At 46.3% G+C, this 23,884-nt stretch overlaps 2 protein-coding genes across 3 annotated transcripts in view; both read right to left on the bottom strand.

Annotated features, from left to right (window-relative positions):
* Positions 1 to 23,884, bottom strand: part of SEC16A (SEC16 homolog A, endoplasmic reticulum export factor) — a 440,683-nt gene that overhangs the window by 260,822 nt on the left and 155,977 nt on the right. The window lies entirely within an intron of this gene.
* The window catches only part of INPP5E (inositol polyphosphate-5-phosphatase E), a 48,829-nt gene that overhangs the window by 5,436 nt on the left and 19,509 nt on the right, over positions 1 to 23,884 (bottom strand). For both annotated transcript variants that reach the window (XM_082262653.1, XM_082262654.1), the window contains exons 4-9: positions 14,471 to 14,568; positions 6,137 to 6,261; positions 5,910 to 6,029; positions 5,075 to 5,182; positions 1,551 to 1,712; positions 1,037 to 1,152 (exon numbers count right to left, since the gene is read on the bottom strand). In XM_082262653.1, coding sequence (XP_082118779.1) covers positions 1,037 to 1,152; positions 1,551 to 1,712; positions 5,075 to 5,182; positions 5,910 to 6,029; positions 6,137 to 6,261; positions 14,471 to 14,568 — 729 coding nt within the window. The remainder of the gene's footprint in view (positions 1 to 1,036; positions 1,153 to 1,550; positions 1,713 to 5,074; positions 5,183 to 5,909; positions 6,030 to 6,136; positions 6,262 to 14,470; positions 14,569 to 23,884) is intronic.

Genomic DNA, 23,884 nt, shown 5'->3' with positions numbered 1-23,884 from the left:
AGGAAACCTAATGCAGCAGAAAAAAAGCGTTACGTGTCTTAATTCCCTTTGACACCGGAAGATGTCCAGCAGTGCCATCAGCACAAAATTGGCAGAAAACAGAGGGACACCCATCTACTGTCCAGAAAAATGTAAAAGAATTGTGGCCAAAACGCCATACCTTCAACGTGGAAACAAGGCTAAGAGATTCAAGTATGCACAAAAACATAGGAACTGGGGTGCAGAACAATGGCAGCAGGAGTCAAAACTTGAAATATCTGGCTTTAGCAGGAGGCAGTTTGTTTGCCCAAGGGCTGGAGAGTGGTACAATAATGTGTCTGCAGATAACAGTGTAGCATTATAGAGGTTCCTGGAAAGTCTGGGGCTGCATTTTTGCAAATGGAGATGGAGATTTGGTCCGGATCAATGGTGCCCTCATTGCTGATCATCATCAGAGAGGCGTGTGATTGGCCACAAAGTTATTCTGCAGCAGGACAACTATCCCAAACTTACAGCCAATGGAATTAAAAACTATTTTCAGCATAAAGAGGAACAAGGGGTACTGGAAGTGATGGTTTGGCCCCCACAGAGCCCTGCTCTCAACATCATGGAGTCTGTCTGGGATTACATGAAGAGACAGAACAATTTGAGACAGCCTACATCCACAGAAGATCTGTGGTTGGTTCTCCAAGATGTTTGAAACAATCTACCTGCCTAGTTCCTTCAAAAACTGTGCAAGCATACCTAGAAGAATTGATGTTCTTTTGAGGGCAAAGGGTGATTTCTCTTCTGTTCATTTACTTTCTGTTTTGTTATTGATCAAAAAAAAAAAAAAACACCTAACCTCCATTTCTGAAAGAATTCTTAACTTACAACATTTTTGCACACCTGTCAAACGTTTGCACTGTACTGTATATATGATCTGAACATGGTATTTCTGAACCCGTATGAACCATTAGGTATCAGGATGATGCAATACTAGGGGTGGGCACAGACTCTGTGACTCCTAATCAGTTTAAGGCATTGCAGGCACTAATATAGTCTGAGATGTTCTTACTGTATATGACGGTGTTCTCTGCTTCGATGTTGTGTCATATTGGTCACAGCCAATGTCAAACTTGTACGTTGGAAGAAACTCAATTGTTGCTTCTTGAAACCCTTTAAATATGGAGCCTTTATATATAAAAAAAAAATTAATCACTGTATATTTTGGAATGGCACATGTAATGAAACAAACACTACTGTAGTAACATTTTAGTCATCTGACTGATCTATTTTTTCCCCCCCACTACCAACTGCCAGTTTGTAGCAGAAAGATGTACAAACAAGCTGCAGCTCAAGGAAGAGACTGTGTGATCTCCTCAACTGCCAAGTTGAGGTTTATTAAAAGGAAACTTCCAAGAAGGGGCCCTACTAGGGACAGAAAACAAATAAATGAATAAGACTAGACAAGACTAGATGGTGCAGGCGTCAGAAAGTGAGGAAAATACTTCTTTAGGTGCCCCAGAGGGAGGTGACGTATTAGGAGGCTCAGGGTTTGTACACATGCTAGCTAGGTCCCCATATCTTACCACCATTCATGACCTTGATGAGCTGATCATACTGCAGCAGTTGGGACATGTCCTTCACCAGATTGTGCTGTAGAATGGAGTTCACGCCGTTCCGATCCTTGCTCAACCGAAAGTTGAAGTCACCAAACCAGAAGACTTCGTCAAATCGTGTAGTGACATCCACTTGTGGGTCAAGCAAAAAGGAGGACAGTAAATACATGCTTTTTTATCCTAACATGTACTTAGCGATCAGAAAAAAACAAAAACCCACCCTCTAGAAAGCGGTTTCACCCGTGCCATGGGGTACATTTGGCCGGCAAAAAAAAAAACTCATCAGAACGTCTACTATGAAGGAATGGAGGATGGTGGTGGGAGATGTAAGAGGTCTAGTATCAGAATACACACAGCTTAAAGCCATTCTAAAGTCTAATTTTTCTTTTTTTTTTACCTTAATGGGTTATCTGCATTAAAGGTAAAAAAACACCCCACTACCTATCCTACCCATCCACATTCCTAAACACTTACCTGACTCCTCTCACCGATCCAGAACTATCCTCGCTGCAGCACTGCTCCTTACACTTCCTGGATTACCAGGAGACACTGAGGGCAGGGGGAGCCATAGTATTGTGTGGTTATCAGTCAAACTTCTGTAAGGAGGGATATGGGGTGTGGCTTGTAAGCACTGTCAGCGTCTTTGGAGGCATACAGCCTGGCTTGGCAACATGCGCACGGGTGTCCCCTTAGCAGCTAGCTTGCTAAGGGGGCAGTTGGAGGGAAAAGGAGCAGAAAGCGCTGGCGGGAACTGCAAAAGAGGAGGTAAGAGACAGTTCTGTGCACAATCGTTGCACACAGCAGGTAGGTATAACCTATTTTAATTAAAAAAAAAATAAAAATAACCTTTAGTATTACTTTTATTGCCCTGTGTCGATTGGCCTTGTGTTCAATGGCCTACGTTTCTGACCAGTCAGATCATTCAGAAATTTACGAGAGGTGTATTTAACCTGCTACTGACTTCATTCTGAGCAGCTTCAAGCAGGTTTTGCAAGGGGTGTACCGGCCTGTCAGACTGGGTCAGCAAGCTCTCAAAAATCAGTAAGTGGTCAAATTAGGGCAGTTATATGTATATTAGAGGCAAGATAATGGAGGAGCTGAGAAAATTCCATCAAAGCCCTGGCCTTGGTATGACAAGACCCTAGCAGTTGTGACATTGGAATCAATGTACCATTCCGCAGGGTGTGACAGAGTAGTGGTTTGTCTACCTTATTCCAAATAAGTAAATGAGACTGATAAAGAGTAGGAGGAAATGCAAGAGTCTCAAAAAGCGGTGACAGTGGGCTAGGTCTTGATGTAAGTAAACCCATCCCTACATAAGGGTCCCAAGTACAGAGAGTAGAAGCCATCAGGAGGGGGTAATGCATCCATATGTGGTCTGTCTTTTGGGTCAGTCCATAGTATAGACTTGAAGTCAGGGGTCAGAAGGTCATTTTCCAGGACAGTAACTTAAGAGTCTTGGCAATGGTAACAATCAAGGATTCTGAGAAAGCAGGATGCTTTATGGTATAGGAGAATGTGAGGTAGAGCAACCCCACCTCTGGATTTTAGGCAAAAAAGAGTGTGGAGCAATAAATCCTGGATTTTTTTATATAGTTACGTATAAGTGTGTTAATATGAGCAAAGAATTCGGAAGGGGGAAATATTGGAACTGTTTGAAAAGTATAAAGCAATTTGGGCAGTGTGTCCATTTTAATGACGTTCATACAGCCAAACCAAGAGATAGTAGGCTTATAGTATGATTTAAGACAAGTGTGAATAAGGGAGAGCAGGGGTGTGCAGTTTACATCCGACAGTTTAGAGAGAGTAGCAGGGATATGGACTAAATATTTAATGGCTTGAGGTTGCCATTTAAAAAAGGGAAGTTAGAACAAAGTCCAGAGTTCTCCAAGGAGGCTACAAATGTTAAGGGCTTCATCTTATCAAGGTTAACTTCAAAATTACTCACAAAGCCAAAGTTCGCAAACTGACTCATTAGCAAAGGGCGAGAAGTAAGAGGGGAAGCGATATAAAGAAGATCATCTGCATAGAGAGACAGTTTGTAATGATGGGAACCAACCTCAATACCCCTAATATCTGGGTTACTGCGGATGGCCATGCAAAGTGTTCCATAGTCAAAGTGTATAAGAGGGAAGAAAGGGGGCATCCCTGGCGAGTTCTGTTTTAAATTACTATTGGGTCTGAGAAGATTCCATTACAGTGTATTCTCGTGGAAGGATTAGTGTATAGAGCCAAGATTTTTTTGGAGAATATTAGGTCCCAGTCCTATCTGATGAAGAGTAGCCCAAAGGAACTTGCATTGGCATCTGCACATGAAAATCGCACTGACCGATGGCTTCGAAATTGCGATGTAGCAGCGCAAATTCAAAGCCACATTCGGTGTGAACCAGGACTTAGTAAATTGATCCCAGGGTGTCTAATATAAAAACAGATTTCAATTGATTTTACTATCTTCATTTCTAAAAACATTTAAAGGCTTTTGCACAAGTCCATAATTTTTGCTACAATGCTTGTTTTACCTTGATTTTTGTACTTTAACATTTAATAAACAAGTAACGCCTCATACACACTGGATTTTTTTTCTGCTGCTCCTAGGGAGGTTTGGCATTTTTTCCCTGCCTCTAAACACTCCTGCGTGTTAGCCCATGTGTACATGCACACAGATGTTTAGGGGCAGAAAAAAAAACCCACTTCCAGCCTGTCCGGGAGCAGCAGAGTTTTAGCAGAAAAAAAGCTTACTGCGCCTAAATGAGTGTATTTAACGCTAGCCATGTTTAGGACTTCAGTATTAATTCACTTTGTTGGCAGGTGAAATTAACTAATGCCCAAGTACTTGGCGCACCTAAATGCAAGTTTAAAAGCATCAAGTGTTTTTTCTGCCAAAATGCTGCTGCCAGGATGAAAGGAGTCCATGAAACGGTCTATGGAAGGGAGCAAAACGTCAGGGCCATAGTCCAAGGCCTAGTTTTTTTTTGTTCCAAAACTTTGCCATGAGGGATTCTGTGGATGTTTTTCAGCCTCCTTCTCCTTCCTGTTGATGGGATGAGTATTGGAGACAGGTCGAGCAGAAAGTTTGTTGGTTTCGGATTGACAGTTGTTGTTTACTTATGTACCTTATGTTTTATGTCTATGTTGAGCCGGGGTATGCCCAGAGGCTCTATTTTGTATGATCTCATTTTTTTAAATTAAACAGAATTTATTTTAAAAAATGTAGCAAAACGTTCAGTGTGCATGAGGCCTAATAAGAAAGCTCCAGGCTGATGTGGACTCCCATGTTGCCAATGACAAAAGTTTCAAGTCATTACCTATAGCACGGAAGAAGAGAATGGGTGTGAGCTGGCTAGCACACAAGCACACTAAAGCTGTCCTATTTACACTACTGTTTATAAAAATGAAAAAAAAAAATAATCTGATTGGTTGGTATGTGAGACACCGACACCTTTTCCCCCCTCTGTCACTGATATTAGTCCCCCTATGTCCCACTTGATACTTACAGGGATCAGAGCGAAATGGGTTTGTGTCCGGAACACTGCGAGGTAGTGCAAGACCCTCAACAATCTTCTTGTAATCCTGTATCCTTTCGTTCACCTTTATATCTCCAGCTACAAATCAGAAGTGTGAGAGAGATTCAATAGCTAATTGATGAACAATAACAGATCAACTAACACAGTCAGATAGAATTTTTTTTATAATTAAGGTAGATCCAGTTCCTAGATAACAATAGATCATTTTTTTCCAAAAGCTGAGGGATGTGTACCCAGAAATCACCATCAATGGAAAGAGTACACTGTGGGGTTCAAGAGGTCTGTGCAGAAATACACAACAGAAAATTCCCTCAGATCCAAATTTTGCTCACCACCAAAGGACCAATTAAACCTTTTTGTATCAAATGTAGTCCTACGCTAATTTTTGCAAATACTGACTTTGAGCTCCAGAGTCAGAAGAGTATGCTCAGTTATCCATACTTCTATATTGTTCAAAAAGCCACAAAGGATTCTGGAGCCGGGGGCCCTCCTGAACCTCAACTTTAGATTTGGAATATATATGTGCACAGTATGCAAATTATCTTTCACTAATTAGATATTACTTGCTTTAGTTTATAATTGTACCATTTATGTAATACTTTGTACCTTTTGCCTCAGAATTTTAAATAATGTGAGAAAGAAAAAAGTGCAAGGATGCATGTTATAGGTCACATCTGGGCTCATTCAATATGTTTTATGTGCTGTAACCCAACCAGCTTATCATTTAGCAGTTTAACAAAGCCAGGCTGAAACAGGAATGAATGATTGCTGCTGATTACAATAACTGCCCATTTATCAGTCTTACATGTAAAGTGGGAAGTGATGAAAAGGAAGGAGGTTCCGAAGAAAGTCAAGGACACAGCCAAAGCGCCTTTGGTCTTGATCTGGGAAACGATTCGTGTGGTCACTGTGGAGGACTCCACCTCTAAGGAAACAATAATGCAGGAGGAACCAAATCAGCGGATAAGGGTGTTATATGCAATAATGCCCTATTATCTGGTTTGTATGCTGTAAAAATAAAATTGATCATACCTGAACAAAACCAGATGAGGTCCCTGCGAATAAAGATGGAGAGATAGAGCACGCCATGGGCAGATGAGTGCAATAGAACGTAATGGGGTCCCAACGTTTCCTGTAGTCGGACTTCCCACTCCCTCCTGCAAACATAGAGAAGGTTTTACTACTCCTTTAATGAAGGATGCAGCTAAAATGAATTCTTCTGCACACTTGAATTTAATCACTCCTAAAATAGAACTGTGAAATATATATATATTTTTTTTTTTTATACATGAGGTATACTTGCCTGGGTATCAGCTTTACCTTGCCAGAGCTAAAATGTTTCCTGAGGTCTGATAGTTTATAACCGGTCAACTTCCTGATGCTAATAACATGCTGCCTTCAGTATTCTAATTGTTCATAGCAGGTAATACCCCCAATGCTAAAAACTGTAAGAACTACATAAAAACAGAATGCAATGGATTTGCAAACTTCAGAAACCCAAATTTTATTCACTAAAGAAAATAGAAAACATATCAAATGTTTAAAAACTGAGAAAATGTACTATTGTAAGAAAAAAATAAGGTAATTTTGAAATTGATGGCAGCAACACGTCTCAGAAAAGTTAGGACATGGCAACAAAAAACTGGCAAAGTAAGTGGTATGAACAAGGAAGAGCTGAATGAACATTTTGCAACTATTTAGGTTAACTGCCAAAAGATCAGTAACGTGATTGGGTATAAAATGGAACATCTTAGAGAGTCAAGAGTGTCTCAGAAGTAAAGATGGGCAGAGGTTCAACAATCTGCGTCAAAAAAACGTTGCTTCACGGGACCACTAGCGGGGAGGGGGGGGGGCGGTTGGCATGCCTATTGACCACAGGGGCAGCTAATCAGCGGGTCTGGCGGCCGCGATTGCTGCCGGGCACCTGCGATCACTCCCCGTAGAGACAGAACGGCGGTCTGCTGTTGTAAACGCGGCAGACTGCTGTTCTGTCAGTAATGAACACAGGGATCCTGGGTTCCTCTTGCAAGCAAGCCCACCCCCCCCCCCCCCACAGTTTGAAAGCACCCCCTAGGGACACATTTAACCCTTTGATCGCTCCTGGTGTTACCCCTTCCCTGCCAGTGTTATTAGTACAGTAACAGTGCATATTTTTAGCACCGATTACTGTAGTAATGTCACTGGTCCCCCCAAAAGTGTCAAAAATGTCAGGTGTTCGATCTGTCCGCGGCAATGTCGCAGTACCGCTAAATATCGCTGATTGCCGACATTACTAGTAAAAAAAAAAAATATGACAAATCTTTCCCCTAGTTTGTAGACACGATAACTTTTGAACAGACCAATCAATATACACCTTTAGGGTTTTTTGTTTTTTTTAAACAAAAATATGTAGCAGTATACAAATTGGCCTAAAATTATGAAAAAATTTGACTTAATTTTTTTTTATTGGGAATGTTTTTATTGGAAATGTTATATAGCAGAAAGCAAAAAATATTGGTTTTTGTTTTTCAGAATGGTCGCTCCTTTTGGGTTTATAGCACAAAAATAAATAAATAAATCACACAGGTGATCAAACACCACCAAAAGAAAGCTGTATTTGTGGGGGAAAAAAGGACATTGATTTTATTAGGGTACAGCATCGCACGACTGTGCAACTGTCAGTTAAAGTAACGCAGTGCCGTATCGCAACAATTGGCCTGGTCATTAAGGGGGTAAATCCTTCCCAGAAGTGGTTAAAAGAAGAGGAGATGCTACACTGTGGTAAACATGGTCCTGTCCCAACTTTTTGAGGCGTTTTGCTGCCCTCAACTTTAAAAACGGAGTTTTTGTAAAATCTTACCTGTAAAATTCCTTTCTCTGAGTCCTCCGACAGTCGCCGCCTCTTCATATTCGTCACATATGGGGTATTAGACTTTGCTCCGAAGGAGTAGCTAGGCAACAGAATATGTTAACATTAAAGCTTTTAACATATCCCACCCTCAAGGGGTGGTTCCCCTCAGTCAATACCCTCCTACTTCCTGCAACCATATCTCAGTTTCAGTGGAATAGCAGTAGAGTATACAACCAAACCCCAAAAGAGGGGCGGGGGCGGCGACTGTCGGAGGACTCAGAGAAAGGAATTTTACAGGTAAGATTTTACAAAAATTCCGTTTTCTCTTACGTCCTCCGACAGTCGCCGCCTCTTCATATTCGTCACATATGGGGACGTCCCAAAGCAGTGCAAACATGAGGGGTGGGAAACGCATCCGCGCCGAAAGGCAACGCAGTCTCCGCATCAAAGAAAGGAACCTTACCAAAGGAAGGAAACCAGCTGGGCTACAGGAAAAACAAGTGCTCAACAGGAGCAACAACCCAGGAAAAGACAAATAACCAGGGGATAAAAAAAAAAAAAACTTATCCCAACAGCCAGAGGTCCCCAACAAGGGACCCTAGGGAATTGCCGCACTAAGAACCTTGCGGCCAAAGGAAGCATCCGCCAATGCCTGGACATCTACTTTGTAGAATTTCGTGAAAGTGTGCACGGACGACCAGGTCGCCGCCTTACACACCTGGGCTACAGAAGCCCCATGACGACAGGCCCAAGACGTACTCAGAGATCTAGTAGAGTGCGCCTTCACAGGCACAGGGGGAACCTTCCCCTGCAAAGCATAGGCCTGTTCAATGGTCTGCCTGATCCATTTGGCGATGGTAGAGGCCGACGCCGCCATGCCCTTCCGAGGACCCTCTGGAAGAACAAACAATGAGTCCGTCTTTCGAAAAGACTCAGTCGATTTAAGGTAAACCCTTATCGCCCGAACAACATCCAAAGAATGTAATCTCACCTCCTTTGGATGTTTAGGCTTCGCGCACAGCGAAGGCAAGACAATATCCTCATTAAGATGGAATTCCGAAACTCGCTTCGGAAGAAAAGAAGGTTTAGGTCGCAAGACCACCTTATCCAAATGAACAACCAGATACGGAGACTTGCAGGACAAAGCCGCCAGCTCCGACACTCTGCGAGCCGAAGTGATCGCAACCAAAAAGGCAACCTTTTTGGACAACATAGACAACGAGATCTCCCTGATCTGTTCAAAAGGAGCACGTTGTAACACAGATAGAACGAGATTCAAGTCCCAAGGGGGCAGAGGATCCCTCCTAGGAGGAACCAGATGCCGCACTCCCTGAACAAAGGTGCCAACCAAGGAGTTGGATGCCACGGGACGTTGAAACAGAACGGCCAGCGCAGACACCTGACCCTTTATCGTAGCCAGCGCCAAACGCTGATCGACACCCGTTTGAAGGAAGGACAGCACTCGGGAAACCGAGTACGTGCGGGGTGAAAACCCCCTGGACTCACACCAGGCAAAATAGGCCTTCCAAGTAGGGTAATAAACCTTCCCCGAGGAAGACTTCCTCGCGTTGATTAAGGTATGAACGACCTCTGGGGAGAGACCCTTCTCCTTCAAAGCCAGCGACTGTAAAGCAGGATGGTATATCGGTCCTTGAGACAGGAGATAGTCTCGAAGAGGCAGACGCCACGGGGCGTCGACCGCCAGATTCACGAGGTCTGCGTACCAGGACCGGCGAGGCCAGTCCGGTGCCACAAGAATCACCGTGCTGCGTTCCGAGTGTAACCTGCGAAGGAACCTGGACAGCAACTGAATCGGTGGAAACGCGTACATCAGCCTGTACTGATGCCACGGGGCCACTAACGCGTCCGACGCGTCTGCCCGAGGGTCGCGCGTCCTTGCCACGAACCTTCTCACCTTGTTGTTGAGACGAGACGCGAACAGGTCCACATCTGGAAGACCCCACTTCGCGCACAACATCTGGAAGACAGCCGGGTGGAGAGATCATTCCCCCTGATCCAGGGTCTGGCGACTCAGATAGTCCGCCTGCCAGTTCTCCACCCCCGGAATGTGAACCGCCATTATCGCCGGGACATGAGTCTCGGCCCAAGACAGAATGTCGGCCACTTCTCGAGCCGCTCGGGCACTCCTGGTGCCCCCTTGGTGGTTGATGTAGGCCACCGCCGTGGCATTGTCCGTCTGCACACGAACCGGCCAGCCCTGCAGCCGGTCCGTCCAGCGATGAAGACAGAGATTTATCGCACGCAATTCCAGAATGTTGATCGGAAGGGAGGACTCCCCCTCCGACCAAGTCCCCTGGGCGGACAGAACGCCCAGAACACCACCCCAGCCCGACAGGCTGGCATCCGTGGTGATTACCGTCCACGAGATAGGACGAAGCGACTTGCCCCCGGACACCATCGGGGACTGGAGCCACCACAGAAGGTCTCTTCTGGTGCGATGACTCAACGAGATTTGAAGATCCAGAGATTGAGGTCGCCCGTCCCACATGGACAGGATCTCCGCTTGGAGACCCCGCGTGTGAAACTGGGCGAAGGGAATCGCCTCGAAGGCCGAGACCATCAATCCCAGACATGTCATGCACGTCCGCAGAGACGAGTGCGGAACGTCCCTGAGGGACCTGACTTCCTCCTGAAGAGTTCTGAGTTTGTCTTCCGGCAGGAAGACCTTCGCCTGCACCGAGTCCAGAATCATTCCCAGGTAGGGAAGACGAACCGACGGACTCAGTGTCGACTTTGGAAAATTTATCGTCCAACCAAACTCCTGCAGAGTTCGCATCGTGACAGACAGGTCCTTCTCCAGACCCTGGCTGGTCGCAGACCGAACCAGAATGTCGTCCATATACCCCAGGACAGAAATGCCCTGGGCCCTCAATAATGCCAGAACCGGTGCAAGCACCTTGGTGAAGACCCGCGGAGCCGAGGCGAGACCAAAAGGCAACGCCACGAACTGGTAGTGATCCTCCGCAATGGCAAATCGAAGGTACCTCTGGTGACCCTCGAAAATGGGGATGTGAAGATACGCATCCTTCAAATCGATGGAGGCCATGAATTCCCCCGGAACCAGGGCAGCCACCACCAACCGCAGGGATTCCATGCGGAACTTGCGAACCCGCACAGAGCGGTTCAGAGCCTTCAAGTCCAGAATTGGACGAACCTTGCCCTCCTTTCTGGGCACGGTGAACAGATTGGAATAAAACCCCCGAAATATGTCCCGATGAGGCACCGGAATTACCACTCCCTGAGCCCTCAGGTCCCGCACCGCCAGGTGCAGGTCCCGTAAACGCTCTGGAGACAGTTGAAGATTTGAGGGAAAAAATCTGCTCTCCGGCCGAGAGAGAAACTCGATCTTGTAACCAGATCGAACGATCTCCTGAACCCATCTGTCCCGCACGCGGGCCACCCAGGGCTGAAGAAAACCGAGCAAGCGTCCCCCCACCCCAAAACTGGGTGAGGGCGCCCCTTCAGGCTGCACTGTTATGGGCTGCGGATCCGGATTGACCGGACTTCTGTTTTCCAGACCAGGGCTTCTTCTGAGAGCCTTGACCTTTGAACGGTTTGCCCTTGTAGTGCGACCGAAAGGCACGAAAGGACCCCTGAGGGGGCCGAAAATTAGCATGCTTCTTCCCAGAAGCCCCCTTAGCCTTGGGAAAATGGGGCAAGAGAGTGCTCTTACCTCCAGTGATCCCCTTAATCAACACATCCAAGGACTCCCCAAAAAGGCGAGACCCATCATAAGGCAGATTGGCTAAGGTCTTACGTGAAGATTGGTCCACCGACCAACATTTCAACCAAACCAGGCGGCGAGACAACACCGCCACGCTGTGCACACGTGCAGCCAACGGGACTAGGTCCAAGTCCGCATCACACAGATACATGACACCCTGGTGGATTTGATCCACCATATCCAGGGTCGCCGGCGAGGCCGAATCGGCCACTAGGACGCGCCTAAGCATCTGCGTCCAACTTGCGACCGCCTGGGCCGCCATGAGAGAGGCAAACAGAGCCTTAAGCATAGAACCCGTAACAGAATAAGTATGACGGGCAAGAGACTCCAATCTCCTATCCGTGGCATCACGGAACACAGGGGAATCCTCTGCAGGAATCGCAGTGGATTTGTTCAAAACCGCAATTGCGTGATCCACTGGGGGTGGCACACACCACCTTTCATCAGTGGAAGGCGAGAAAGAATAACGCAGCTTGAACCTACTTGGTACAGCAAAAGGCTTGCGTAGATTGCGCCATTGTTCCTTAACAGCGCGCTGAAAATCATCATTGCAGGGAAAAACCTGCGGCGTCCTGCGTTTTCTCTGCGTCCCATAAGCCGCCAAGGCAGCGGGGGGACACACTTCATCCTGCAAACGCAGCGTTTGTTTTATGGAAGCAATCAATTCATCCATGATTGCAAGCTCTTCAGGCGAGCCAGGGGGAGAATTATCAACCCCTTCAACTTCAGCCTCCACCTCGGACCCCACTAGATCCAGGGAGGAGCGGGACCCCGATAAGGAGGCCCCCGCCATAACAGCCCCATCACCTTCACCCTCAGAATCAGAGGAAAGAGAAACTCTGGGTCTTTTAGTAGATTGAGCAGCCACCAGCATCTGCACCTGAGCAGCAAGGCCAGCCACAATAGTGGCTAAATCCCCCCCTGGGGGGGAAACAGTGGTCCCCTGGCTTTCCACCAAGGCGGTAGGAAATTTGCCCTCCTGAGAATCCATTGCCCCTATAACAAATGGCGGATAATAAAGGGTTAACTGCCCCTTTAACAAGCGCGGCGAGCGCAGCCCACCGCACCACACACAAGCACAATGAGACCCCCACAGGGACAATAAAACTGACACAGGCAATGGATAGGAAGGATATAACCTGAGGAGACCCTCGCCGCTGCTGCTGCCTCAATTGGTGTTCCTGGAGAAGAGGAAGTGATGCTGCCAGGGCGCTCTATGAAAGCCTATGGGAGGCTACAAGAAAATGGCCGCCATGCATGTAGAACATGCGGCCCGGAGCAAGTGTAGGCAAAATGGCGCCGTTTGGCGCCGAAACCGCCGCTCCACAGTACAGTAATGCACACATGTCATCCATGTATAAAAAAAAACATGTTAGATCGCCGCAGCGATCGCTGTATAGTGCCCAAACATGCCCAAAACATGCCCCACAGCACACAGCTTCTCACACTGACAAGGCTGACACACACAGTGTCACACAGCTCCCCCCCCCCTTGCAGCCCACAGCATGCAGCCGAGTGATAGGGAGACAAACAGTGTGAACAGAGGCAGGTTACACAGTCCCAGACTGACACCCCCCCAGACAGACAGGTCCCCACATAGATACACTTACCTCACAATGGCGTGGGGGAACCGCACAGGCGAACAAGCCGCTGCACATGAGGCAGGGAGAGTCGCATACAAGACGCACAGAATGGGGGTTAAGAAACCGCACAGCGTCCAGTGAGGTAGCCACCTCACCAATCATCCCTGCACCGAACAGGGATGGGTCGTTCACTGTGCCAGGAGCGTTACCTGGCTGAACGCTCGATGGCAGGCTGGGAAGCCACTGACCCACGACCTGCGACCAGGGGGATCAGCCCGAGACCCAGCCCGCATGATCCTCTTCATCGGAAGAACTAACTAACGCTGACAAAAAGAACAGCTGAGTAAAGGTAGAGAGAAAAACTCAAACAAAAATCAAAAAAGAAGAAAGAGTCTGGGGCACAAAGCCCCAGCACAGAGAGAGCCAGCCACTCCTGACAAGCTAGACATTGAAACTGAGATATGGTTGCAGGAAGTAGGAGGGTATTGACTGAGGGGACCACCCCTTGAGGGTGGGATATGTTAAAAGCTTTAATGTTAACATATTCTGTTGCCTAGCTACTCCTTCGGAGCAAAGTCTAATACCCCATATGTGACGAATATGAAGAGGCGGCGACTGTCGGAGGACGTAAGAGAAATTACCTTTTTTTTTTTTTTTTTTTTTTTAAATGGTCCATTTTCTTAGTTTAAAGATTTGAGGTTTCCAATTTTCTATTGTGAATAAAATATGGGTTCATAAGACTTGAAAATCATTACATTCTGTTTTTTTCTAGATTTTAAACAGCGTCCCAAATTTATGGAATTGGGATTATAAAATAGTAGAGCCTCTTCGTTGAAATGTAAGCAGTTTTGTCAACTGATATTGCTGTGTGTAGTCAGGAGTTGGGTAACAACGGGGTTGATTTACTAAAGGCAAATCCACTGTGCACTACAAGTGCACTTGGAAAAGCAGTCGCTGTAGATCTTATGGGGACATGCAAGGAACATAAAATACAGCATTTTTGCTTGCACATGATTGGATGATAGAAATCAGCAGAGCTTTCCCTAAATTCAGATCTTTCCCTCAGATCTACAACGATTGCACTTCAAAGTGCACTTGTAGTGCACAGTGGATTTGCCTTAAGTAAATCAACCCCGAAGTGTTATCAAAAGACAACTAAAAGTGGAGCAAGTTTCAGACATCAGAGGACAGTTTTCAAGTTCACCAACCTGTCTGGGCTTCCCTCCTGAATCCCAACAACATAAATATCTTGAGCAAAATCATCGTCTGGTGGCAGCAAGAAATCGTCCAGGCTCTCTGGGAGCTCCTGCGCGAACCAAAGGTACCATAATAAATCAAGTGAAACAATTCAATTATTCTCACACATCCAACAGTCTCAATGTATATACAGGTGCATTTTATAAAATTAGAATATAATCAAAAAGTACATTTATTTTAGTAATTCAATTCAAAAAGTGAAAACTCATATACAATATAGAATTAAAATTGAAAAAATTATTTTTAAATACAGAAATGTTGGCTTATGGAAAAGTATGTCTATGTACAGTATAGTATGCACTCTCAATGCTTGGTTGGGGCTCCATTTGCATGAATTACGGCATCAATGTGGCGTGGCATTGCTGTGGCACTGCTGTTCTGGAAGCCCAGGTTTCTTTTTCATAGCGGCCTTCAGCTCATCTGCATTGTTGGGTCTGGTGTCTCATCTTCCTCTTGACAACACCCCACAGATTCTCTATGGGGTTTAGGTCAGGCAAGTTTGCTGGCCAATCAAGCAGAGTGATACCATGATCATTAAACCAGGTATTGGTACTTTTTTTATTGGGTCAGCAGAGGGAAGCATGAAGTGCCCTAGAATTTCCTGGTAGAGGGGCTGCGCTGACTTTGGACTTGATAAAACACAGTGGACCAACACCAGCAGATGACATGGCTCCCCAAATCATTAACCACTTGCCGACCGCCGCACGACTATCTACGTCGGCGGTCAGCCCCTCACAGGCAAAGTGACGTAGGGCTACGTCACTAGCTTGTGAGGGTCTAGGGAGCGAGCGCCGCCGGAGGCGCGCTCCCGCGTGGTCACGGACCCCCCCGCGCGTGTGACCGGCGGACCCGATGTCCGCCGGCCACTCTGCGATCGGCGGGGGAGAGGGAGAAAGTCAGGCAGCTTGTGTAAACAAGCTGCCTGTCATTCTCCCCTCTGTATGAGAGCTGATCATATGGATCTACTATGTAGATCCATTGATCACTCTGCATACAGCTGAAGCCACAGCCAATCACAGTTAGAATCACGCCACTAGGGACACACACAGCCCCTCCCTCTCAAATAAAGTTAACCCCTTCACTACAAGTGTATTTTTACAGTAACAGTGCATATATATATATATATATATAGCACTGATTACTGTAGAAATGTCACTGGTAACCCCAAAAGTGTCAAAAATGTCAGTCAAGGGTCCGATCTGTCCGCCGCAATGTCGCAGTACCGCAAAAAAAAAAAAAAAAAAAAAAAATCGCAGATCGCCGCCATTACGCGTTAAAAAAAAAAACAACAAAAATGACAAAAATCTTTCCCTTAGTTAGTAAACGCAATAACTTTTGCGCAAACCAATCAAAATACGCTTTTTGCGATTTTTTTTACCAAACATAGGTAGCATAAAACAAATTGGCCGAAAATGTTAAAAAATTTTGATTTTTACATTTTTTTTTGGGGGAATTTCATTAAAAAAAAAAGGGAAAAATATTATTTTTGCAAAATTGACGCTCTTTTTTTGTTTATAGCGCGTGATCAAATACCGCCAAAAGAAAGCTCTGTTTGTGGGAAAAAAAGGACGCCAAATTAGTTTAGGTACAGCGTCGCACGACCGCGCAATTGTCCGTTAAAGTCACGCAGTGCCGAATCGCAAAATACCCCCTGGTCGTTTAGCAGCCAAATCCTCCGGGGCTTAAGTGGTTAAGGACTGTGAAAAATTATGCATTTTATTTGGAAATTAACGTCCCAGAGTCTGGAGGAAGAGTAAAGAGGGCACCGAATCCAAGTTGCATGAGGTCCAGTGTGAACTTCCCACAGTCAGTGATGATTTGGGGAGCCATGTCATCTGCTGGGGTTGGTTCACTGTATTTTATCAAGTCCAAAGTCAACGCAGCCCTCCAATAGGAAATTCTAGAGCTTCCCTCTGCTGACCAGCTTTATGGATATGCAGATTTCATTTTCCAGTAGGAAAATGTCCTTTTATATTCATTTCACTACTACAGCAGAACAAGGTTGGAACTTTTGGCACCTGCCCATAAAAATAGAGATATGGAACCTGACACAGAACTTGCCTGTGCATGCTTTGGGATTGTTGTCCTCAACACTGCTTCACTACTGAGTTACCAACCAGCAACAAGTATGTAGGCAGTACAGTCAGATTACTGAACATGCCTATTGTTCTGGGTCTATGCCTTACTAATGATGAAGAGGGCAGACTGAAATGTTACAATACTGAACAATGATGATTAATACAGCACCAGCATTCTTATATTAGTTTACATAAATAGAGATACAAGGTTTGATGCAACACAGGAATGCCAGCGACACTAATAGCACAAAAAGTTATTTTAAATAGATTTTTTATACTTTCTACACAGTGCTGAAAAAAATTAACATGTTCTAACTGAAAAAGCTCAAATCACACATCTGCAAAGCATATGGAAACAAGGACCTGACCTTTTACAAATATCACATGGCTGATACTAGAGGTCCAACACAACTGGCCTGTGACCTGAGCACAGCTTCCACTGATGGCACAGAGATGGAAGCAAGCAGAAGATTAGCTTAGGAAGCTGAAGCAGTGACAGTTGTCACAAGCAGTGCCAGGTCTGGGATCTACAGTGCCTTTAGGGACTAAATAACTCTCCAAGCCGGAAAAGAAAGTATTTTTACTTCCCCCAGAGAATAATTTGCAGGTAAATTTAGTTCTGCCAGGTAATGAATGGAAAAGAAGCTTCCACATGATGTCAAGGAGGATTGCTACACCTTAGGATCTGCAGCTGAACTCCAGGCAAACACATAAATACACAGGTGAAATGTATAAATGTGAATGGTTTGTAAATTTGTTCAGCCAGCCTTTTGATTCACACTGTCACACTGCATAGCCCAACCTGCTCAATGGACTTTTTCCGTTCAAACAAGTTCTTTATTGATAAAAAAACTCAGTTACAAAATACAAATCAAGAAACTGTCATGGGAATACAGTAAAATAGAAACTGTCAAGGAAGGTATACCTTGGTACATCCATCACATGTATGTATTGAGTGTGGAAATTGCCAAACCTGTAATAGCCTGCACTATGTTCCTAACAGTAAACCAGAGCAGGAGATGTGGTGAATAAAAAAATTCAGCATAAACAACAGTGCAAAATTAAAGTGGAGTTCCACCCATTTTAGTAACTTTAGTATGTAATCCCCTTTAAAACGACTTTTACCAATGGAAAAATGGATTTTTGTAAAATCTTACCGTAAAATCCTTTTCTCTGAGCTCATTGACAGACGTAGTCCTCGGTGATACAGCACCTTCGGGTTATGTTGCCTCCACAGGAGCAGGACTAGACAGGAAATAAAAATGCTCTGGCCACACCCCAGGAGCAGCCCCCGAGGGTACATCCTCTCTCTCTCTCCGCCACAGCAAATCAGTTATGTCACAAAAGCAGTGCTTAGAGAATTTAACCCAACCCAACTCAAAAACAGAGGGGCGGGGACTACGTCTGTCAATGAGCTAAGAGAAAAGGATTTTACGGTAAGATTTTACAAAAATCCATTTTTCTCTATCGCTCATTGACAGACGTAGTCCTCGGTGATACAGCACCTTCGGGAAGTCCCAGAGCAGTATCACAAATGAGGGGTGGGAAAATGGAAATCAAATCCCAATCTAGAAGGCCCAACCGGTGCCAACTAGAAGTTTACAATGCTCATCCTTAATGATGAGACTCAACAAAAAGAAATTTTTCAAACAGAAAAAAACCCTCGAGGTAGACCACCGGTCTCCTCAAATTGCGGCCTGCAAAACCTTGCGGCCAAATGAGGCATCCGCCGATGCCATCACATCAATTTTATAGAATTTTGTAAAGGTATGTACCGACGACCAGGTGGCCGCCTTACATACCTGGACCACTGACGCCTGATGGCGAAAGGCCCAGGAAGTACTGAGCGCTCGAGTGGAGTGCGCCCTAACAGGGAACGGAGGACTCTGACCCTTAATAGAATAAGCCTGTACCACCGTCTGTCTAATCCATTTGGCAATAGTCGCGGCAGATGCAGGCAACCCCTTTCTGGGGCCATCCGTGATCACAAAAGGTGAATCCGTCTTACGGAATGATTCCGTAGCTTTCAGGTATACCCTGATTGCCCGAACCACATCCAAGGAATGCAACGCATGTTCCCGATGATGATTGGGCTGAGGACACAAGGAAGGTAGTACAATATCTTCATTCAGATGAAAATCTGAAACCACCTTAGGAAGAAAGGATGGCTTAGGATGAAGTACTACCTTATCCCTATGAATCACTAGGTATGGGGACTGGCATGATAATGCAGCCAGTTCTGACACCCTGCGAGCAGAAGTGATAGCCACCAAGAAGGCCACCTTCTGGGATAAAGTAAGCAAGGGAATCTCCCTGATGTTTTCAAAGGGAAGTTTCTGTAGAACCGACAAAACTAAATTAAGATCCCAGGGCGGTAAGGGCGCGCGGACTGGTGGAGCCAGGTGCCGCACCCCCTGGATGAAATTCCGCACCAAGGACTTGGTAGCTAAAGGTTTCTGAAAGAAGATTGCTAATGCTGAAACTTGACCCTTGATGGTGCTCAAGGCTAGTTTCTGCTCAACCCCTTTTTGCAAAAAAGCCAATATTCGAGTCACCGAATAGGTACGTGGAGGAAATCCTAAAGATTCCCACCACGCAATATAAGTCTTCCATGTGTGATAATAGACCTTGCTGGAAGTCGCTTTCCTTGCTTTAATAAGGGTAGGAATGACTGAAGCTGACAACCCTCTGTCCTTCAGTACTTGGGTCTCAATGGCCAGGCCATTAAAACCAGCGACTGTAAAGCACGATGGTAAATTGGTCCTTGAGACCACAGACATTCCCTGAGACGAAGTTCCCACGGAACGTCTGCGACTAGCATGTCCAAGTCGGCCAGGCCGGCTTGACGAGGCCAGCCTAGAATTTCTAGGACCACTGGCGCTGACTGGATCTGAACCAGGCGTCCCTAGAGCTATCTGGCCCCGACCATCCGAGAAAGTCTGATCGTTTTCTGTTCCCACACATTTATCAGATACCCGATTCCTATCAGAAAGGGTGATCTTTTCTGGTTGAACCTCAGGGACCGAAGTCACCCGGCTAGAGGCTTCTTGGTCTGTCTGGTCAACCAGATCCGATTCCTGTGGGGAATAGAGACTAATCTTAGGAAAAGGTAAAGGAAAAGATCTATTCAGGGAACGGTGACTACCGCTCCCTGTAGTATTTAAATGTTGGAAGGGAAGAATCGCACCGGTAGTAGTAGTCGATGCTCGATCTAATGTCCTGAATACCGGTGAAAACGTCCCCCCACCCTTAACCCGGGTGGGGGCGCACCTTCAGGCTGTGTAATCCTTTGCTTCGGGTTTGGCTGAGTCGGTCCTCTGTTTGTCCGACCAGCCTTTCTTGAACCCTCCTGGAGGATTCTTGCCTTTCCCGCTTGTTCCAGCCGGGCGTACGAACCCTTTATGGGTGCTCTTGCCCCCAGTGGCATCCTTAATAATTTCATCTAGGGTGGCCCCAAATAGACGATTCCCCTGAAAGGGGAGATTCGTCAAGGTCTTTTTGGAACCTAGGTCAGCTGACCAGCATTTTAACCACAGCACACGTCTGAGGATTACCGCTGACATAGATGCATGCCCTAATAGGGGAGTAGTGTCCAAGGCTGCGTCACAGATAAACTGTAGCCCTTGTATAATCTGTTCCATCAAATCAGATGTTTCCTGGGGAATATCTTTTCCCCTAAGGTCTTGGCGTACCAATCTCGCCCATTCCGTAAGTGTCTGGGAAACTAGACCAATAACAATTACTGGTCTAAATGCTGACCCTATCAGAGAGAAGATAGTGCGGGACTCTGCTTCCATCTTCCGATCCACCGGATCCTTAAAGGACGAAGTGTCCTCCACTGGGATAACCGTGGCTTTATTCAGCCTGGAAATAGGTGGATCCACCACTGGTGGTACCGTCCATTTCTTAATGAAGGATTCCTCAAATGGATAGCGTCTAGCAATACGCTTGGAAATCGTAAAGGTACGCTTAGAATGCTCCCATTCTCCTTTAATTTTATTACCAAAACACTTGGGTACAGGAAAAACCTTCACCGTTTTGATGGGCTTGTTAGTACCAAAGGGAATCTCTGTTTCAGTTGCCTCTGCCGGTAAAACCTCAAGTCTTAAGGTTTCCCGCACTGCCACAACTAGTGCGTCCACCAATGCTTCTTCCTGAATTATAGCGGGAGAAGGAACGTCCTCCTCACTGTCTGAGGGAGCTTTACCTGAGGTAACAGCCCTTGCAGAGGGACCTGCAGCTGCAGTGACCATCTCTGAATCTGAGTCAGAGGTGTCAGATAATATAGGGGTAGGCGGGGGTCGCTTCCTTGACCCCCGTCCCTGACAGGCTGCCTCCACTCGAGCCACCAAAGACTCCAAAACTGCTGTAAATGCATCCATACTCTGTGCACCGGCGGGTCCCGTGGCCCCCTCGAGGGAAACAGGTGGGGGAATTTGTGTGGCAGGGTCCATGATTATTCCAGTAACTTCCCGGATAATACAATTCAATTAAATAAAAAAACTTTTTTTTTTTTTTCAGACCCCCAGCGCCACAAAAGCCCCTTAGTGTTACCTGCTAGGGATCCCTATCGATCGAGAGAGAGAGAGAGAGAGAGAGAGAGAGATAGACCCCCAGGCTCACCACTTGATGCTCAGAGTTTAACTGCAACAGGTTACAGCGCTGTCTACACAAACAGGAAGTCTTTTGGCTGGCTGCCCAGGAAGAAAGGAGGCGGCTCCGCCCCTCTGCACGCCTTCCGGCGCCTCCCCTAGCTCCACGAGGTGTTAGGATCACCTCAAACATGGCCGCCCCCATGCTGGAGACACGAGGCTACGCCAAAATGGCGGCTCGTGCGATCCAGCAAAAAAAATGGCGGCGGCCTGTACCGAATAGCGGTGTGCTGCAGAGCACACAACACCTTCTCTGCATGGGGATTTGGCGTGGTTGGCGGTACCGGCCCTGGCGGACCGCATGGCCGTTCGGAAGGCCTGCTATTGCTGGAGATTTGACTAGGAAGGCAATCTACATGTCCGTGGCTTCTGACTGGTAGGTACTTTATTATTATCACAGTAAGATTCCCAGACTGCCACTGATTACAATCTTTTTAACATGTATACAATTAGATTGTTAGCTCCCAAAACAAGCCTCTTGGCTTTTTGCACATAAAATCACACTCAAAGTAGGGGGATCTGTGCCATGTTATAGGATAGAGGGGAACTCTATCTTACCATACAGAGAGGGGCCCGCGTTCACCACAAGACACGTCAGGGGAAAAGGGGGCACATACTACTCACCATACCGGAACCAGGCGGGCACCAACTCCTGACAGTACCCCTCTCCACCGGGGCGGGAGGGCTGTCGACCAATACGGACGCCGTGACTCATGGTCCTTGGCGTTTCAGCGAGACGTTTAACTCGCGGGGTCAGTCCCCCAGTGGGACTATGTCGCGGCCGACCCAGCGCGGAGCTATGGCCTGCACGCGCTCGTAGGCTGAACTGGGGTGACCACCGGATCTCAACATCCAGCCCGTCGCCCAGTTCAGCTTTCTTGCTTGAAGATCTCACAGGAACACTGGAGAAAAAAGCTGTCTAAAAAATCTTTTTAAGAAAAAAATCTTGCCAGGACCGAAGATCCCAGCAAGGTATCTAGGTCCTTACTCCTGACTAGACAGAAAAAAACTGATTTGCTGTGGCGGAGAGAGAGAGGATGTACCCTCGGGGGCTGCCCATGGGGTGTGGCCAGAGCATTTTTATTTCCTGTCTAGTCCTGCTCCTGTGGAGGCAACATAACCCGAAGGTGCTGTATCACCGAGGACTACGTCTGTCAATGAGCGATAGAGAAACTTTTTTTTTTTGCTAGGAAATACCTTATTTTCTTATTTATTCATCCTCTCCTCACTTCCGGGTTCGGCCGCCGATCACGTCATTCGGCGATTCGCAGGGGGTGCTGGGATGTATCTCATGGCATGAAATCTCGCATTATTACACAGGAGTCCTGAGCTGTACTGTTTGTATTGAGGCCGTGCTCTGCCCCGCCTCCTCTCAGTGAGCTGTACTGTATATATTGGATTGAGGCTGTGCTCTGCCCCGCCTCCACCCCGCCCCCTCTCAGTGAGCTCAGTGAGGATATAATGCTTTCAGTCCTCGCTCACTGAGAGGAGGCGGGGCGGAGGCGGGGCAGAGCACGGCCTCAATACAAACAGTATAGCTCAGGACTCCTGTGTAATAATGCGAGATTTCATGCCATGAGATACATCCCAGCACCCCCTGCGAATCACTGAATGACGTAATCGCCGATCGGCGGCCGGACCCAGAAGTGAGGAGAGGATGAATAAACAAGAAAATAAGGTATTTCCTAGCAAAAAAAAGTTTCCATTGGTAAAAGTAGTTTTAAAGGGGAATACATCTATGTAATCCAAGTTATAAAAAATGGGTGGCACTCCACTTTAAATACATGTCTCTGAAGCCTGTACTAATCTATCCCATATTTTGTTAAATTTGGAAGGACACCCGCGGTGGGCATATATTCGCTTTTTGTAGGGTAGCGTGTTGTTAACCTCTCAGAGCCAGTCATGAAACGTGGGGGGTTTGTCGCGCATACATTACTGTGCAATCACTTTCCTAGCCAGAAATAGTGTCTCATGCAAGAAGAGGGTAGTGAATTTGTCTACACTGGTATCGGGGAATTGGTTAAGGATGTTGCGGCCGACCACTCCTGGACGAGGTGAAGAGCAGTGCATGCCAGCCACATTACAAACCAGCCCTGCTTCTTCAATCCCAGTCTGGTCCCTTCTCTGCTGAGGAGTCAACCAATCTGGAAGCTGCAGTAAGAGTTGTGAGGAGTATGGGTACAGCAGGAAGTTTGATAGAATAATCACGTTGGTAGGGAGAATTATCATTATAGAGAAAAAAAAACTTCCACAGTAGGAAAGGTAAGCTTCTCCATCACCTAAGGACACTAGAAAGAAAAAAACACTGAGGCTAAATTGAGGTGGGTGAGGTTATATAGAGGGAGGTCCCTGCAGCCTCCTTTTTTTGCCAGTGTCCAATCACATGAAGGCAGCTGCATTTAACCCAATGGTAATAACTACAGATGCTATATGCCTTACTGTACAAGAAAAAAAACAGCCTACCACACAAAACAGCCAATGGACTGGGATCCCATGAAAAAAAAATCAAAGCATTTTACAGCAGTCCGTTGTTTAAGATTCTAGAGAAGTTACACACACTAATAATACTTGTCACCCAGATATGGTAATGAAAGCCATTTCATCAGGTTAGGAAATGTTTCAGCCTATGAATTCA

Source organism: Pelophylax lessonae, assembly GCF_965119305.1.
Source record: "Pelophylax lessonae genome assembly, chromosome: 7".
In the NCBI taxonomy this organism is placed as follows: domain Eukaryota; kingdom Metazoa; phylum Chordata; class Amphibia; order Anura; family Ranidae; genus Pelophylax; species Pelophylax lessonae.
The sequence above is the reverse complement of the archived record's forward strand: the minus strand, read 5'-3'. Positions and strand labels throughout refer to the sequence as shown.